The sequence below is a fragment of the Mus musculus genome, chromosome 4 (genome assembly GCF_000001635.26).
Source record: "Mus musculus strain C57BL/6J chromosome 4, GRCm38.p6 C57BL/6J".
NCBI lineage: Eukaryota > Metazoa > Chordata > Mammalia > Rodentia > Muridae > Mus > Mus musculus.
In genome coordinates, this window is record NC_000070.6 from 74186528 (window position 1) to 74204183 (window position 17656).

General features: G+C 35.8%; 1 protein-coding gene across 3 annotated transcripts in view; it reads left to right on the forward strand.

The window, feature by feature from the left end:
* Frmd3 (FERM domain containing 3) overlaps window positions 1-15687 on the forward strand; it is a 188987-nt gene extending 173300 nt beyond the window's left edge. The window contains exons 14-15 of one of the 3 annotated variants that reach the window (NM_001163732.1): window positions 787-1242; window positions 15462-15687. In NM_001163732.1, coding sequence (NP_001157204.1) covers window positions 787-1242; window positions 15462-15475 — 470 coding nt within the window. In that variant the 3' untranslated portion in view covers window positions 15476-15687. Of the gene's footprint in view, window positions 1-786; window positions 3402-15461 lie in introns of those variants that run through there. The other 2 variants (XM_030253548.1, NM_172869.4) reach the window with 2 other exon arrangements.
* The last annotated feature ends 1969 nt before the right edge of the window (window positions 15688-17656 follow it).

Here is a 17656-nt window from a genome sequence, read left to right on the forward strand (position 1 = left end):
TTGGCATAATTTTTAAATAATAGTAATGAAAATACTCTACTTGAAGGTAAAACATTATGTATTAAAATGTGAAAAAAGAGAAAAAATCCGTTTGTACACACCACATGGTTGCAATTACAGGTGAGGATTATCTACTCCAAAGGCTTTGAACCAAAGTATACAAGATTTCATTTCTTTTTCTTCTGATTTTGGAACATTTGAGTTTAATTTAATGCTTGAGTATTACTAACCTCAAAATCTAAAATCCCAACGTTGACGGACTGAAATCTTTCATTTTGCTTTGCTTTAAATATTCTGAATATCAGAACTTTCCATTCTTTGGACTTGTGAATTAGATGATAATCCAAAATACTAATAACAGAAATCCCAAAACTGTGCCTGGAAGGAAGAGTAGAGAGCAACACCTCAGAATGGTTACTCAATTGTCGCTGTTAGGCAAATTTACATAATACTCAATTGTGCCATAGTGTTAACTCTGAAAGACCTATTTGTAATTTTCATGTACTCCTGGATCATTTTCACATGTTAAAGACCTGGCATTAGTTAAAGGTTTGCAGACCAGAATAATATGCTGAAATTTTGTATATACTTCTTTAATCAGTGTTGTTTATTGTATTGAGCTGAGCACTTATGATATAGCATGTTGCTAACAAGATTATTCTTTTTCTAATAAGAGAATGCTACTGAACAATTTCACATATTCTTTGAACTTTGATTCTACATACAGACTTCTGTGAAAGAAGAATATGTGCAATTTAAGCTTTATAAAATGATGTTTCTTTCCAGGTGTCCCACTGCCTAAAATGGATGTGTCTGAGCCCCTAATTGCCAGCTCACCAGTGAAGGGAGCACAGTGTGCAGATCCTCCAGATGAAGAGGAAGATAGAGTAAAAGAAGACCCCTTGACCATCTCTGAACTAGCGTACAATCCCAGCGCCAGCCTGCTTCCTACCCCAGTGGATGATGATGAAATCAACATGCTCTTTGACTGTCCATCCAGGCTTGAGTTAGAAAGAGAAGACACGGATTCATTTGAGGAACTTGAAGCAGATGAAAATGCTTTTTTGATTGCTGAAGAGGAGGAGCTGAAGGAAGCTCGCCAAGCTTTGTCATGGAGCTATTCAATCCTGACCGGCCATATCTGGGTCAACCCCCTGGTCAAGAGTTTCTCCAGGCTCCTTGTGGTGGGCCTGGGACTGCTGCTGTTTGTATTTCCCCTGCTCCTCCTCCTTTTGGAGTCAGGTATTGATCTCTCCTTCTTATGCGAAATCCGTCAGACACCAGAGTTTGAGCAGTTTCACTATGAATACTATTGTCCTCTGAAGGAGTGGGTGGCTGGGAAGGTCAACATCGTCCTCTACATGCTGGGTTGTTCATAAAATGAATATCTGATAAGACGAAGGGCTATCTTCAATACTAGTAGTAGCATTTTCAGTAGATGCTAGGTTTTGATTGGCCTTCAGTTGTCAAGAGGTAGTCTTAACTCTTGACTCTTAACTCTCTTAACTGACTGCTCAAACCTTGAAATAAGTTTTCTGTACTTCATTGAATTTAGTCGATTTAAATCAAATACAATACATTGAGTTATTCTTCAAAAATGCAGTCAGGAAGAAAAAAAATCTCCATATCATACCATAATAATTTAATACATTGGAATTAGGTATTCTTGTTTCTTTTTTGTGAACTATAATCAAATTAGAATTTTAGTAAAAATACAAAGTGAATCTTTTTAATATAACCTTTGGTGAAAATAATGACCTCTTACTGATGCCTATACAAATAAGTTGATGCTGAGTTTTTCTTTCAGTTTTTTTAAAAAAAAATATTTTTACGCGTTCTAACTATTTTGGTAAATTTTTAGCAAAACAGAAGCTTTCTGGAATTATTTGAGTATACCTACTGTAAAACCAATGCACATGGAATTTTTTAATGTTTTGGCACTTGATTTTTTTAAAGATATTTTTTGGCTAACTAATCCATAATTTATTACCTGCATATGACTTTGGAAAAAAAATGATAGTAAAAAAACTATAGCAAGTTCTCAAAAACAGATGATTAAACTAGAAGATGTAAGCATGAAGAACATTGAGTTGACATTGTCCGGTCTAGTTTTCAGAGTTTTGGACATGATAATCTTATTATAATTTAATTTGTGTTCAGTCCATATATTTGGACTGGGAAAGCAGAGTGTTTTTAAAAGAAATTAAAACTAATTGTAATAGTAAAATTGTAAAGAAGATCAACTAGTTAATTGTTATTGTTGACTAATCTGAGTAAAAGCAAGCAGGAGTTTGGCAAATAGAAGGTAGCAAAGAAGAGTTCTGCTGAGACTGCTAGGCAAGTGATGCTAAGCATGTGGTTGCCTTTATGGAAGTGATGCTGATATATGGCACTCATTGTAAAGTGATGTGCACTCACTCTCTGAGTTCACAAAATCATGTTTAGTTAATAAAAATGGACAAAATTTTAAGGTGAATTTTTGGGACCCCTCATGCTTTTCATTGTAATTCTCTGGGTAAAATTTCAAGGTGGTGTGTGTGTGTGTGTGTGTGTGTGTGAGAGAGAGAGAGAGAGAGAGAGAGAGAGAGAGAGAGAGAGAGAAAGAGAGAGAGAGAGAGAGAGAGACAATGAAAGTGGGTGAGAAAAGACAGACAGACAAACAGAAAGGCAGAGACAGAGATGGAGAGAGAAAGAGAATGATGAGAGAGAGAGGATGATGAGAGAGAGAGTGAATTTCCTTTATGAATCTCTTTAAGTTCTGGACTCTTGTGTAATTGGGACTTTAATTGAAACAATGAATCATCAGATAATACATCAATTCTGTTTGGGTAAAATCAACAAAGGAAGATAAAAAAAGACAAAAGAAATGATAAATCCTGAGACACAATCCTTCATGTCAGTGAACCCAAGACAGAAAAATATCTGGTGCTTTCCATTGCTGGCCACTTACCAACACTGTGTTATAACTAAGAAAAAAAGGAGTATAGGAATATTTTTAGGGAAAGAGAGAATAAGGACTCTTCAATTAAAAGAATAACCCATAAAGCCTAACACTGGGATTTTAAAAATATTTCTTCGATTTGTTTTTATTTGTTTTTTGTTTATTTTATGTATTTATTTTCTCAGTAAGTGCTCTGCTGCAGGTACAATTACCTGTCAGAAGAGGGTATCAGATCCTTTTATAGATGGCCTTGAAACACCATGTTGAGACTAGGAATTGAACTCAGGTCCTCTGGAACAATACCTGGTACTCTTAACCATTGAGCCATCTCTCTAGCTTCACAAATATATATTTTAAAAACTAGCAGTTTGGCCAAAAAGAATAAAGTATAGACAAGTGCATGCTTGTGAAAGAAATTAGGGTCTTTAAAAAGAAACCAATGAGTTTTCATTGAAACATTAAAAAAAAAAAAAACCTTGAGGGCACCTTAAGTATTGCCACATTAAAGTACACCTATAGCAGGCTCCTGGGTATCAAAGAGAAAAGATTCTGAGCAGAAAGATCTGGTGGATCCTCCTTTTCTCAAGGTTTAGTCACTCAGGAACTCAGAGGCAACTCCAGTCAAGGTCCAAAGGAAGATTGGCAGACTATCGTATCATCCAAATAATGCTCGTTTTTCAAACATGCAAAATTCATGAGTTAAGAAGTTATGAAGATTTTACCTCTATTTCAGCAGAAGATCTGGAGGTCAGGCAGCAAATGACAGAGAAGGCAATCCCTAAGAGAAGATGTAAAGCTGTAGATGTGAAGCCTTAGCTGAAATGGAGACTTGATTCCCATTACACTTTCACACCCTTATTTCCTTGAGGCAGGGTCTCTAACTGAACCTCAAGCTAACTTAGCAAGTCCCAAACTACTTTCCTAAGCATCAGCATCACTGGCATTACAGATGTGCAACCACACCTGACTTTCTACATGGGCACTGGAAATTTGGACTCAGGTACTCATGCTTCCTCATGCTGCCAAGCCTTCTCAGCTGCCAACAAAATTTCTGAATCAAGTTCTTTTTATTTTCTTCTGTTGTTTGTGAATGCTGGCATCATATTTGAAGCTATTTCCTAACTCAGAGTCATAAATATTTATTTCTATAACTTTTGTAAGAGTTTTATTATCATACTAGCAACTTAACTTATGACTGTGGTGACAGGGTATACTGTGACTTAGTTGTTCTCTATTGAAGATAGAAAAGAGGTGTAGCATACGTGAGCAGAGGAGGGGAGGGCAGAGGAGAGGAAAGAAGAGGAGGGAAGGGGAAAGGAGGGGAGGAGAGGAGAGGAGAGGAGAGGAGAGGAGAGGAGAGGAGAGGAGAGGAGAGGAGAGGGGGGAGGGGAGGAGAGGGGAGGGAGAGGGAGAGGGAAAGGGAGAGGGGGAAGAGGGAGAGAGGAGAGGAGAGGAGAGGAGAGGAGAGGAGAGGAGAGGAGAGGAGTCTTGGGAGGGAAAAAACAGAATGGATCAGAGAAATTCTGTGTAACTTCTTTATGAACTGTATCAAATGCTGGATATAATCCCATATCAAAAGCTTAAAGGAGATGGGTGAGTATAGAGTTATAGTCCCCTACCTGCAGGCAGCTTGCCTGATAGAAGTGTGAGACAAGCATTGGTCCTGTTTCCTCGGGGTTGGATATTCGCCCATGAAATAAACCATGAAACAAAGCAAACTAGGATAGTATACTTGAAAAGACCAAGAAATGAAGGTGTCATGTTGGTGACTGTCTATAGAAAGATAAGTTTAGGTCCTACTGGGTCTGAGATGGTTGGTAATGGAAATAGTATCTACAGCTTCCTGTGGTGACCTCAAAGTAAAGAGGGAAGCCAACAGTGGGTAAGGGTGCTTACTTCACACATATGAGGGCTTGAACTTGAATCCTCAGCATCTGTGTAAAACACTCAACATAACTATGTATTCCAGTAACCCTAGGGGAGTGGAAATAGGCAATCTCAGTGAAGCCCAGGCCAGCCAGCCTAACTGACACAGTGGCCTTTTGGATCAGTGAGAGACCCTATCAAGGCCATAATCTGGAAAATGACAGAGGGAGGCATCCAGTGTCCTGCTCTGGTTCTGTAAGCATATGCAACACTCATATGCACCACAAACATACATCATGTATATGCCACAGCAACTTTGTTCACTACTAAGTGTGAATAGCTCACTGGGTTTTATTTTGTTCCTTGGAAAATGTCAAGGGGCAGCTTATTGGTTACTTCTGCATTCTGTGACCACAGTACCCAACATAAATTAAGGAGAGGAGACAGACTTTATTTTGATTTATGGTTTCTGTGGTGCAACAGAGAATCATATATCACAACATTTTCCCTGATTTTCTGCATACTTTTCAAGATACTCACATTGACAGTAAGATAAAAAATCACTTGTTCTTTTATGAGTTTGACATCCAAATGTAACACTGGAATCTTATAATGTCATTTATTCACTATAAAAGTAAAGCCTTTAAGAAATATCCATATTTATTAGAAAGCTTCATCAGTTGTTTGAGTCAAATGAAGAGGGGAATTTGTCAACACATAAAATATAAAATAGTGAGATTGAGGCTTCAAAGCAAGCACACAAGTATGTCAATATTCCATATTATTGATATATGTATATTTATAAAAGATGTGTATATGTGTGTTTATATAGATATAGCTCATATGCCTTTCACACATACTTACTTGTTCTTATTTTGTCCCAAGTGAGGAATTTATGGAACCTTATTATTCTTTTCTCTCTCAGTTATCATGAAATATAGACTCCCAAGTGATTATTTTATGAAAGTGTTTTATGTACATTTGTGAATTTGTGTATACCCAGAGAGAGAGAAAGAGAGAGAGCAAGTAAGTGTACACACACTTATCTTTAGTGCTAATATGAGCTTTATAATGAGAATGATATAGGTAAAGGATCATATATTTCTATCTGAGTTTGGAACATATGTGTTATGTATTTACAGTATATTTTGTAGTTTGTCTAATATTATGAACATAACGCTGAAAAGATTTACAATGAGTTGATTTCTTTATGGGGGCTATAATATGGTTATTGGAGCTGTATCTTTGTATAGTGAAATTAGCATTTCTATGTCAACATCCAGATTGCTTGTCTGTTAATATGGTAGTAGGAATCTCTAATAAAATAATCTGGGGCAATTTTTTTCAATCATTCAGTTTTATTTTATGTAAAGTAATGGTTGGAAATTATAGGAGGATGTGTGATAGGTAATGGAGAAGATTACCTAATATTCTACTGAAGTTACTAAGGCACAAGCAGAGATATAAGCACTAAAAACACATTCCAATATCAAAGAACTCATTGGTCAAATTACAGTATTAAGATGAGAATATATGTGCTTGGGATGCATCTGTTTTTGTGCAGAACCATGATCCAAGCCTTCCTTAGCCCATCACCATTATCTTTTTCAGCCATTTCTTCTAAGCAGTCTCCATTTCTCTGACTTTTAGCTGACACACAGAACATGTTTCTACCAGAGACCCAGAGCCACTACATTCATCTTGCTGAAAAATTATTAAACTAAAAAACAGATTATAGACTCTTCCTCCTTCCTATTCTCCTTTTAGGACTCTCTAGACTTGTTCTTAAGCTTGCCACTGTCTACTTATCTCAGCCCCTTCTCCCAAACTACTACTGTTTCTTTAGGACTTGGCCAAGTCCAGATTCTAATATATCCCCAGTTCTTCCCTGGCACATTTTTTTAGCCATTCCTTAGAGATCAAATACATTGCATTGTGACTCTCCATAGACATGTGGAACTCCTATCAAGACCCTCATAACCATTATACTAGGGTAGGAATCAGGGACCTCACAACACGATATTTGACTAAGTTTCCGATTGGGTAACATCAACCAAAGAAAAGAAGACACAGCAAAGGCAAGACACTAAAATCACTCTAAATGTCATAATCCCAGATGCCTGGTTCCCAGCAAAAACCATAAGTAGTAAAGAAAATATGTATTAAATATGCCCTGAGGGAAGAAATTTAGTTGAAACATAAGACAAGGACTTCAAAATAGCAAGTATGCACATGTTCAAGGATCTTAAAGATGATATAAATAAATCCCTTAATGAAGACCATGAAAATACAAGCACCTGGATGGAAAAAATGAAAATAATTCCAGACATGAAAATAGAAGGAAATAGGATCATTAAAGAAAATGCAAACTGAAATAAACCTTGAGATGAATAACTTGGGATGCTAAAGAAAAAGTTCACAAGTAAGCCTCACCAATAGATTAAAGAACAGAGAATAAATGGATAGCTCATTTTTAAAAAATGTTAAATCTTTTTGAAAATCCAACCATTGAACAACCAAGAAATGGAGTACAATATGAAAAGACTAAAATTTAAAATAATAAATACACAGAAATGTGAAAAACCCAAGTCAAAGCCACAAATAATGCATTAGTCAAAATAATAAAAGAAACATTCCCAATCTAAAGAAAGAAATCAAAGTACAAAAAGCATAGAGAACATTAAATAAAAAAGAACAGAAAAAAATTCCTATGACACATACTACTCAAAACTAAATGTACAGAACCAAGGATATTGAAAGCTGCAAGGGGAAAAGACCATGTAACATATATATAAAGGAAGAGCCATTAGAATAACACTGATTTTTCAGTGAAGACTCTGAAAATCATAAGGGCCAGGTGAATATTATGTAAACTCTGAGTTACCACAGATGACAGTCTTAATATGTGCTAAGGTTTAAGACTATTATACCCAACAAAACTATCAATTACAACCAACAGAGAAAGAAAACATTCCATGGTGAAAGCACATTTTTAAGCTATATCCAGACAGTCTAGACTATTATACCCAACAAAACTATCAATTACAACCAACAGAGAAAGAAAAACATTCCACGGTGAAAGCACATTTTTAAGCTATGTCTACTGATACAGCTCTACAGAAATCACTAGAAGGAAAATGTTGGTCTGAAAGCTGACTGCATCCAAGGTGACACAAGTAATAACTGATTCCAGAACAATCAAAAGAGAGGGGCAATGTCCATACCATATAAACAAAATAATAGAAATCCATAAATATTGTTAACTAATAACCCAATATTAATGTTCTCACTTCCCCAATTAAAAGATACATTAACCATGTGTTTTTAGTGAACATAAAAATGTACATAAAAATGCCAGAGTAAATTAACAGCATGAACCAAATGATTGTTGCAGACATCTACAGAAAATTCTACTCAAGAACTAAATAAATAAATAATAAAAAATTAAAAAAAAAAAAACTTGTTTATCAGAACTCATGGAACTTTCTCCAAAACTTTGCACATATTAAGATACAAAGCAAATTTTAAAAAAATATAAAAAATAAACTTGAAATACCACCCATTATTGTAACTGACATCTATGAACTAAAGCTGGCTATCTACAACAATAGCAGAAAGTATACAAACTCATGGAAAGTGAGTAACTCTTCTAAATGAAAAATAGGTCTAGGCAGAAATCTAGAAGAAAATTAAAAACTTTACAAACTGAGTGAAAATGAAAACACACTATAACAAAACCTAAGGGACACAAAGAAGGCAATTCTAAGACACAAGCTCTTTTTTTATTTGTTTGTTTGTTGTTTTGGGGTTTGGTTTGGTTTGGTTTGGTTTGGTTTGGTTTGGTTTGGTTTGGTTTTTCAAGACAGGGTTTCTCTGTATAGCCCTGGCTGTCCTGGAACTCACTTTGTAGACCAGACTGGCCTCAAACTCAGAAATCCACCTGCCTCTGCCTCCCAAGTGCTGGGATTAAAGGCATGCACCAACACTGCCCAACTTAAGAGAGAGCTCTTAACAGTAAATCCCTACATCAAACTATTGAAGAAATCTTACATTACTAATTCAATCACACATCTAAAATCTCTATAAAAACAAGAAGAAATGATACCCAAAAAGAGTAGATGGGAAGAAATAATCAATTTCAGGGATGAAATCATAAAATAGAAACAAATAAGTAAATAAAACAATACAAAAAAATCAATGAAACAAAGAATTGCTTCACAAAACAAAAAACAAGCAAACAAAAACAATCAGCAAGATTGACAAATCCTTAGCCCAATTATCAAAAAATGGACAAAAAAGATACAATTTCATAAAATTAGAGATGAAAATTAAGACATTACAGTAGTCACCAAGGAAATTTAGAAGATCAATGACATATTTTAATTTTCTTAAGTTATATGACCTACAAAAGTTAAATCAGGGTAAAATAAATGATTTCAATAATCCCAAAACCATAGTAAAAATGCAAGTAGTAATTAAAATCTCCCAACCTAAAAAGCTCAGAGCCAGAAGTATTCAGTATAGATTCTGTCTACTGTAAACATTCAAAGAACTAATGTCAGTGGTTCTCAAATTATTCCACAAAATAGAAACTGAAGGAATATTTTCAAATTCTTTTTATGAAGCTACCCTAATCACTGATACTGAAAACACAAAGTCTCAATAAAACAAAAAGAAAATTATACAATAATATTTCTTATGAAGATATGTTTTTTTGTTTCTGTTTTTTGTTCTAATTTTATTTCTAGGAGAGTTTCTAACTTTTCTATGAAGAGACACCATGACCAAGGCAACTTATAAAACACAACGTTTAATTGGTGGCTTGATGGCTAATTCAGAGAATGAGTTTATGATCATTTTCATGGAAGGAAGTAGGCAGCACACAGTTACGCATGGTGTTGGAGCAGTAGCTGAGAGCTTACATCTTATCTGCAATTTGCAGACAGAGAGAGAGAGAGAGAGAGAGAGAGAGAGAGAGAGAGAGAGAGAGCCTGACATAAACATTTGAAGCCTCAAAGACCATGCCCAGTGACAGACCTCCCCAAACAATGCCACATCTTGTAAGACTTCCTGTGGTAGTTTGAATAAGAATGGCTCACATAGGATTATATAGATGGATGCTTAGTTACTAGGGGGGAAATATTTGAAAGGATGACAAGGGTTAGAAAGTGTGGCATTGTTGAAGTGGGTGTAGGGGTGTAGCCTTTTGGGGGTAAGTGTGTTAAGGAGAGATGGGTTTTGAGGTTTCAAATGCCCATGTTAGGCCCAGTTCTCTCTCTCTCTCTCTCTCTCTCTCTCCTTCCTCCCTCCCTCATTCCCTTCCTCACTCCCTATCTCCATAATGATATTGGACAACCTGTTAAATTTTTAAGTCTGCCAATTAAATATTTTCTAATAGTTGACATTGTCCTGGTGTTTCTTCACACTATTAGAACTGCAATAGACTAAGAAAATTATCAAAATAGTTCCATCAGTTACGAACTAAGCATTCAAATAGGTGAGTATATTGGGGTTATTTTTAGTCAAATTGTCACATTATAGGTGCAGAAATTTTTTTAAAATACTTGCAAACAAAATTAGGGAACACATGAAAAGATTATACGCAATGATCAAGTTGGGTTCATTCAGAGACGTATGGATAGTTCACCATATGTAAATCAATAAATGTAACCCAACATATAAACAGACAGAAAGACAAAAACCGTATGATCATCTCATTAGATGCAGAAACGGCCTTTGATACAATGCAACATCCCTTATTGATCAAACTCTTTGGAGAGGAGGCATACAAAAGACATCACAGCGTAATGTACAAGTTTATAGACAACATGATCTGGAATGAGAGAGAAATTCAAAGCATTTCCAGTAGAGTCAGGAAAATGACAAGGATGCCCACTCTTTTTATACATATTCAGTATAATATTTGAAGTCTTAGCAAGAGCACTAAGACAACTGAAGGAGATCAAGGGGATATAAAGAGGAAGGGAAGAAGAGGATTTTCTTCACCAGAAAATTCCTACAGCTAATAAACCCCTTCAGCAAAGTAGTGGGATACAAAATTAACACATATAGATCAGTAAACCTCCTATATACAAATGACAAATATACTGAGAAAGGCATCAGGGAAACAGTACCTAAAAATTAAATAATAAAAATGTCCCAACACAATTCTTCACAGAAATTGAAAAATCAATCTTCAACTTCATGTGGAAGACAAAAACAAAAAACGAAAACAAAAAAACAAACCCACAGGATAGCTAAATGAACCTGAATAGCCGGGCAGTGTTGGTGCATGCCTTTAATCCCAGCACTTGGGAGGCAGAGGCAGGTGGATTTCTGAGTTTGAGGCCAGCCTGGTCTACAGAGTGAGTTCCAGGACAGCCAGGGCTACACAGAGAAACCCTGTCTCAAAAACAAAGCAAAGTAAAACAAAAATCCTGAATAAAAAAACTAAATAGAAAAGAACTGCTGAAGCTATCACCATCACAGATCTGAAGTTGTATTACAATGACATAGTAGTAAAAACAGCATGGTATAGGCATAAAAACAGGAACATGCACATTAAACAATGGGATCTGATCAAAGATATAACAACAAGTTATATACATATCCAGTTTTTTTGACAAGGCAGCCAGAAATATACGCTGGGAGAAAAAAAATTAAAAGACAGGATCTTCAACAAATGGCACTGGTCATATTGGATGACTGTATGTAGAAGAATAAAACATAAGTTCATGTCTATCTTCTTACACTAAACTCAACTCCAAGTGGATAAAGACCTAAACATAAGACCAGGTAACCAGAATATGACAGAAGATAAAGTGGAGAATATACTTGAATTCATTGACACAGGAAAGGACTTTCTTAGCAAAATAATAGTGGTATAGGCACTAAGACCAAAAATTAATACATAGAGCCTCATGAAGTTATAAATAAATAAATAAATAAATAAATAAATTGTGTGTAGCAAAGGATACCATCATGCATGCAAAAATGTCAGCATATATAGTGGTGGGAAATCTTCACCAATTATGCATGTGATCAAGAAATCTAAACATTAAGAAAACAAATATCCCAATTAAAAATGAAGTGTAAAGTTAAACAGGGAGTCCTCAAAAGATGAAAGACTGAGAAGTACTTAAATAAAAGTTCATCGTTCTTAGTCATCAGAAAAATGCAAAATAAAAGCACTTTAAGATTTCATTTTGAGCTGGAGAGATGATACAGCTATTAAAGGTTGGGCTCACAGCAAAATATAAGAGATTTCATCTTACTGCAGTCAGAGTGGCCAATGTCAATAAAGCAGATGACAGTATATGCTGACAAGAATATGTAGAAAGGAGAACATGTTCATTTCTGGGAAGAGTTCAAACTGGTACAGCTACAATGGGCATCAGTGTGGCTGTTCTTCAAAAAGCCAAAAATTGATATACCAAAAGCTCCAACTATACTATTGGGCATACATCCAAAGGTTTCTACATCATACTACAGAAATGCGATGCTTACTTCTCCACATTTATCACTGCTTTATTCCTAATAGCCAAGAAATGGAAACAGCCTATAAGTCCATTAACTGATGAATGAATAATAAAAATGTAGTACATTAAAATAACACAATATTACTTAGCTGTTAAACAAGAAGAAATTGTGAAATTTTCAGGGTTTGGTAATTAAATAAATAGAGCTAGAAAATATCATCCTCAGTGAGGTAACCCAGACCCAAAAAGAAAAATGTTGCATGTATTCTTTTATATATGAATGTTAGCTTTTAAACTTCAGCTATTTTTGTTTAAATCAAAAATAAACATAAAGGCTAGGCAGGTAGTACAAGACCACTAGAGGAGAAGATCTCCCAAATAAAAGAAAAAAGAACACTGTGTTATAAAGAGGTAAAGGGGGGCTAGAAAAAGAATTAAATGAGGGAGAGAATAGGATGGCAGGATAAAGGAGAGAATATGGGGAGGGAGAACAAATATGTGGGAAACCTTTTGAAAAGCCATACAGAAACCTACAACTGTCAATGCTTCCTAAAACGAATACACATATGAAATGAATTTAAATGGAATCACCATTAATTAGAGAGAGAATACCTCAACTAGACATGTTATGCCAGCAAATTAAACCCCCAGTGCTTGAGATTGGTTACATCTTATAGTTTCATTGGACAAGGGGTTCACATAGACACCCCCAAAACATCACAGTTTATTGCCAAGACTGTTTGTTACCTTCCAAAACCACTTACTTATATGTCATTGAACACAAAGGAATTGAGCTGGTGCCCAACTAGAAGTTTCACACTACTGACTAGCATCACAGTGCAAAATGTACTTTGTGCAATATTGACAATGAAAGTTAATCATCAATATTTCCCAGCTACAAACCCATAATCTAGAATAGTATACTGGTATGATAGTGGCACAAATGTTGTGGGAGAAACCAAACATCTTTTAAAATTGGATTTAGGGTCCATTTCAGAAGATAGAACCCATACCTGATACTGCTAAGTGGTCAACATCCTGAAACTAGATAGGTCACAGGTCCTAAGTGAAAGAAAGCCTTCTATTAAATAAACATAGAAATAAAATGACTCCTAATGGCATACTATTGTACCCTAGTCAATGCACTAGTCAATCCTTGTTAGAGAAACTTCCTCTTGTAACTCATGGTGATTGACTCAGAGACCCACAACTGAACAATGTGCATATAGTAAGAGATTTTGGTGCATTCAGCCTTAAATGAGATTTCATTATCAATCCCTTCATCTCAAGGCTCAGGGATATATACAGAAAATGATGTGTCAAGAGCCAGGGGTGGTGTATGACTCCAAGGAAACAGTATCTTGTATGACTCCAAGGAAACAGTATCTTCAAAACACAACAGGCTCAATACTCACTTAAACTCATAGAGGCTGGCAGGCATGCACGAGTCCTGCAGAGATTCAAACTAAACAAGATCTTAAAGCTGAGAAGTGGACACAAAGAGTCCTAGCCCGAATCAAGAAGGTATTTGACACCAGCTAGGAAATGGAAAACCAGTTTTCTACAGTGGAGTGTCACGAGGTAAATGAACCAAACTCCAGAGAAGGCCCCACACCCAGGAGTCATTGATCAACACAAAATGAACTCATGGTTTTTATTTAATTTTTGTTTTTGGTTTTTCTTTGTTTTGTTTGTTTATTTGTTTGTTTGCTTTGACCTTTATTTTGTTTTGTGTGTGTGTGTTTGTGTGTGTGTGTGAGAGAGAGAGAGAGAGAGAATGGAGAGAAAAAACACAGGGAGGTGAAGATTTGTAAAAAGCTAAAGGAAGATAAAGAATATGATCAACATATATTGTACATAAAATAATAAAAAGAAAGACATAGAACATAAGTAGAAAAATAGGAAAGGTGATTAGTCTTAGAGTGCTAGAAATTAGGAGTTTCACCACTGTCTAGAAAAAAAGAGTTCCTGTTCCAGAAACAATTGAATGAAACTCTTCACTCCGTTGTGCTTGATGTAAAACTCATCTCTCTGTCACTAACTTGAAAAGACTTTACTGTTGTACTTTTGCTGAGCCTCATAGCTGCAACAAATCTTCAGATGAGTTCTGGCGTGAATTCAACAACTCTCTACACAGAACTGCAGAAAGAATACTGTATAATGTGACACAGAAACAGCCCCCTTGTAGTTGTTTCCTGAATGTGTTTGTTGAGTTTTTCTTACTCGGCTGTCCTTAGAAAAACAGAGTCTAGAGTCGAGGACAGAAAAAGAGTTCAGAGCTAGCCGGGCATGGTGGTGCATGCCTTTAATCCCAACACTTGGGAGGCAGAGGAAGGTGTATTTCTGAGTTCAAGGCCAGCCTGGTCTACAAAGTGAATTCCAGGACAGCCAGGGCTAAACAGAGAAACCCTGTCTTGAAAAACCAAAAAAAAAAAAAAAAAAAAAAAAAAAAAAAAAAAAAGAGTTCAGAGCTTAGTGCTTAATGGTCAGATGACTTAAGAACTTACACTCCTGCTTCCAGTAGCTCTTTTCACTGTCTGTGAATGTATTAACACCCACTGACATTTAGAGATTCATATCTAGCCCAAGGCTTAGAAACAATTAATGCCTTTTCCTGTTCAAATTATATTTAGCTTCACTTAGTGATGTGGTCATAGGAGGACAGAGAAATATTCTTCCTTGGCTGAATAAAGAGGAAGTCATTTTTGATAATCAGCCCTAAGTCTTGAATCAACCTTATGAAATCAGCAATTTCCTAAGATATGTTGGCAATAAAGTGTCTATACTCTAGAGTTCCAAAGTAAATATGGGGAAATTGGGTACATAGGGCATTTTCTCAGAGGCAGGTTGAGTAACTGTCCATTGTGCCTAAGGGCTCCAAAGATATAGTACTTAACCACTTACTGAGTATTACATTGAGTTTCTGACCCACATCTACTTTTCATTTTTACCTTATATTTTCTGCTGAGTCAAATAGAAGAAGATTCTCTCACAACATTCCTAACCTAACGTGCAAATGATGTGTCTTCAGGGATGGTTGTAGTTGATGGGACTTGGGCATCTTTGGGCTGACTTTCTCTACTTGAGGGAGATAATGTGCTGATGGTCCCTTCTTACTTATCCTCCTACTTCTCTCTCTTTTCCTGTCTGTCTTGGACCTGCTTTTGGACTTCCAGTCTCTATGCCATAAACAGACTCAACAGAACCTGCACATGGAGGACACATCCAATACCAGTTCTCCACATTCCAACCTCTCTCTCTCTCTCTCACTGGGTGGATAAATTTGTGAGCCAACCAAGAAGGCTCAGCTGTCATCACTTCAGAGAGGAAGGAAGAATCTTCACTTAGCCTCAGACTTCAGGTGCATTGACCCATCCATTAGTAAAGCTGCTTTGAACCATCTTCTGGCCATTGTGTCTTTTATCTACTGGGAATTGGAATGGTGTCACAGTGGTGGGTGATACTTAGGACTCTTAACTTTCAATGTCACAAAAGCAAAAGTGTACAGAAGGTTGATCTTGACTAAGCCTTAGGCATCAGAGGATGTTTGTCACCAACATGGGTCCTCACAGCCTTCAAGAATGGGAGAAGGAACTAGGAATAAGTTAGGAATTAATAAAGTATTTATTGGAACTATATTTACCTACTCAACACCCTTAGTTACCACAAATATCCTTTTAGAAAGGGTGCCCAAGTCATTTTCATGGTTACAGAAAATAAGATAAAGAGATATTTTCTGTAGGTACTACATTTTGAAAAACACCTTGCAAATTCTAGGAGTTTCTCCAGCTAATATTCATCACCATCTGTAACAGAATTATTTTTCTGATCATTAAATTTCAAAGGAGAATATTCTTCAGAGTAGGAAAGAATTAAGAAAACATTAGTTTACATGAAGTATGACAGATGCATTTTTCAGAAGCAGTTAAAATTTCAATGTTCTTGTTTAAGTTTCCTGTAATTTTTTCAGTATGAATCAACAGAGGTTCAGACAACTGAAGTTTCATAACATGGTTTGAGGATAAAGTTCTGTAAACAGCAATACAGGCTATAATTACAATGATGGTCATGTAACTACAGTGCTTCTTAGTAAAGTGGTTACTGTATACTTCACCCATATTAAAAAAAAAAAAACTTTTGACAGTAAAACAGGATATGTTGAAAAAGCATGTCTTAGCAACAGAAATCACCTATCACTGTTCAAGGCACTCTGTATGCACTAGATGCCCTCTTTTAGCTGTTTTTCTAGGGTGTTTCTTTGTATCCTTGACTAATTGAAACAGAGTAGAATTACTTCTTTACACTCATAGCTCTCCCATTTATCAACACTCAGAGGATAGGAGCTCTGTTTAGTGATAAAGAGCTTATATAATATGGGTGAAACCCTGGGTACAGAATTTATTTTCAGCACTAAAAAGCCAAAAGAAAACAAGAATCGAGTTGAAATTCAATATGATGATGTATATCATATATTTTGACTCTCAATTATAAATTACAAAGAAGAAAATTTTAAATTAAACTTTGCAATTGAATTATAAGAAGCTCTTACCTAATCATCGTGATGTTCTTAACAATTAGTATGGCCCTACACTTAAACATAAATATATCCTTATGCCAACGCTAAATCTAACTTTTAGACTAGCCTTGTCTTAAACCTAATCCTAATCCTAAATCTAACCATAGCCTATTCCTAATCCTAGAAATAACCATATTCTTATTCCTACTGTTAATCATAACTTTAACACTATCCCTAATTCTAACCATAAATCCTAATAAAGGCAAAATTTTAATATTAACCCTGCCTCTATCTGTAACAAGAACCCTTTATTATCCTAAGCACTAGGGTTAGACCTAGCACTAACCCTAACTACAAAATGAGCATATCCATGACACCAACCCCACCTCTAAGTCCATATTAAAATCATAATCCTAACACTTATTCCTAATACTAATGATAACCCTACATTTGAAATTTTCTCTATCAAAAGCTTTTACCCTAATTTTAAAATGAATCTACTTATAACCTCACAATACCCCAACTTAATACTAATTCAAATAATAACCATAATCCAAAAACTATTCTAACCATAACAGTATACTAACCTTAACACTAAGCATAAATCAAAGCCTAACCCTAACCGTACCCTAACCTACACCAACGTCTAACCTTAATGCCAATAATAACACTTACCCTAAACCTATTTTTTTTAAGATTTATTTATTTTATGTGAGTACACTGTTGCTCTCCTCAGACACACCAGAAGAGGGCATTGGGTCAACCCATTATAGATAGTTGAGAGCCACCATGTGGTTGCTGGGAATTGAACTCAGGACCTCTGGAAGAGCAGTCAGTGCTCTTAACCGGTGAGCT